A 691-nucleotide genomic window follows, 5' to 3' on the forward strand; every position below is an offset into this window, starting at 1 on the left:
AGGGTGGGCAGGTAGGGCTCAATATCTGCTCCTGTTAAGCCAAAAAGAAAAAGATGAAGCATGAAGAGTATACACTATTCTGACAAGAACTACCACCTAGCTGTTCTATGTCATCAACCAGCCAAGTTGCAGTTTACATTCATGTCATAGTTCATAGGAAGGCTGTTTCCTCTTGCAAGGAGCAAAGTGTAGAGGCAAAATGTGCCAGTCATTGAATAAACCTTTTTATTTTTAAAGCTTACCTAAGTTCTCCATGAAGTTCTCCAGTGCATAAAAGGCCTTGGTGACATGACCAACCTTGGCTTGGTTCAAAGACGAAAGGTAACCCAGCAACAAAGGCATCAACTCTGCACAGTACTTGCTCACTTCAGGCTTGAAAGAAAAGTTGGTAAAAAGAAATTTGGAACAGAAAACCAAAAATATACTAATTCTGTTTGAAATAATTTTTTTTTACTATAATAATAGAACATTTTGTATTATGTTAAACTATAATTACTGTACATGTGCACTAATATTTTTAAAAATGTACTAAGTAACCAGTACACCTATGCCAAGGGATGCAATATTGTACTGAAATGTAAATCCACTCCTACATACACAGTTGCTGTGTTGACTTACCTGTAAATGTTCAGAGAACTGTCCCAGGGCAAAAAGGCCAGCACTGCGCACCACCTGATTACTGTCAGAGAGA

At 37.9% G+C, this 691-nt stretch overlaps 1 protein-coding gene across 1 annotated transcript in view; it reads right to left on the reverse strand.

Annotated features, from left to right (window-relative positions):
* The window catches only part of ipo4 (importin 4), a 14268-nt gene that overhangs the window by 7988 nt on the left and 5589 nt on the right, over positions 1-691 (reverse strand). The window contains 3 exon segments of the mRNA XM_032504402.1: positions 19-31; positions 243-372; positions 619-691. The exon segment at positions 619-691 is cut by the window's right edge and continues 2 nt beyond it. Of these exon segments, the coding sequence (XP_032360293.1) occupies positions 19-31; positions 243-372; positions 619-691 (216 nt within the window).

Source organism: Etheostoma spectabile, chromosome 22 (genome assembly GCF_008692095.1).
Source record: "Etheostoma spectabile isolate EspeVRDwgs_2016 chromosome 22, UIUC_Espe_1.0, whole genome shotgun sequence".
Lineage (NCBI taxonomy): Eukaryota > Metazoa > Chordata > Actinopteri > Perciformes > Percidae > Etheostoma > Etheostoma spectabile.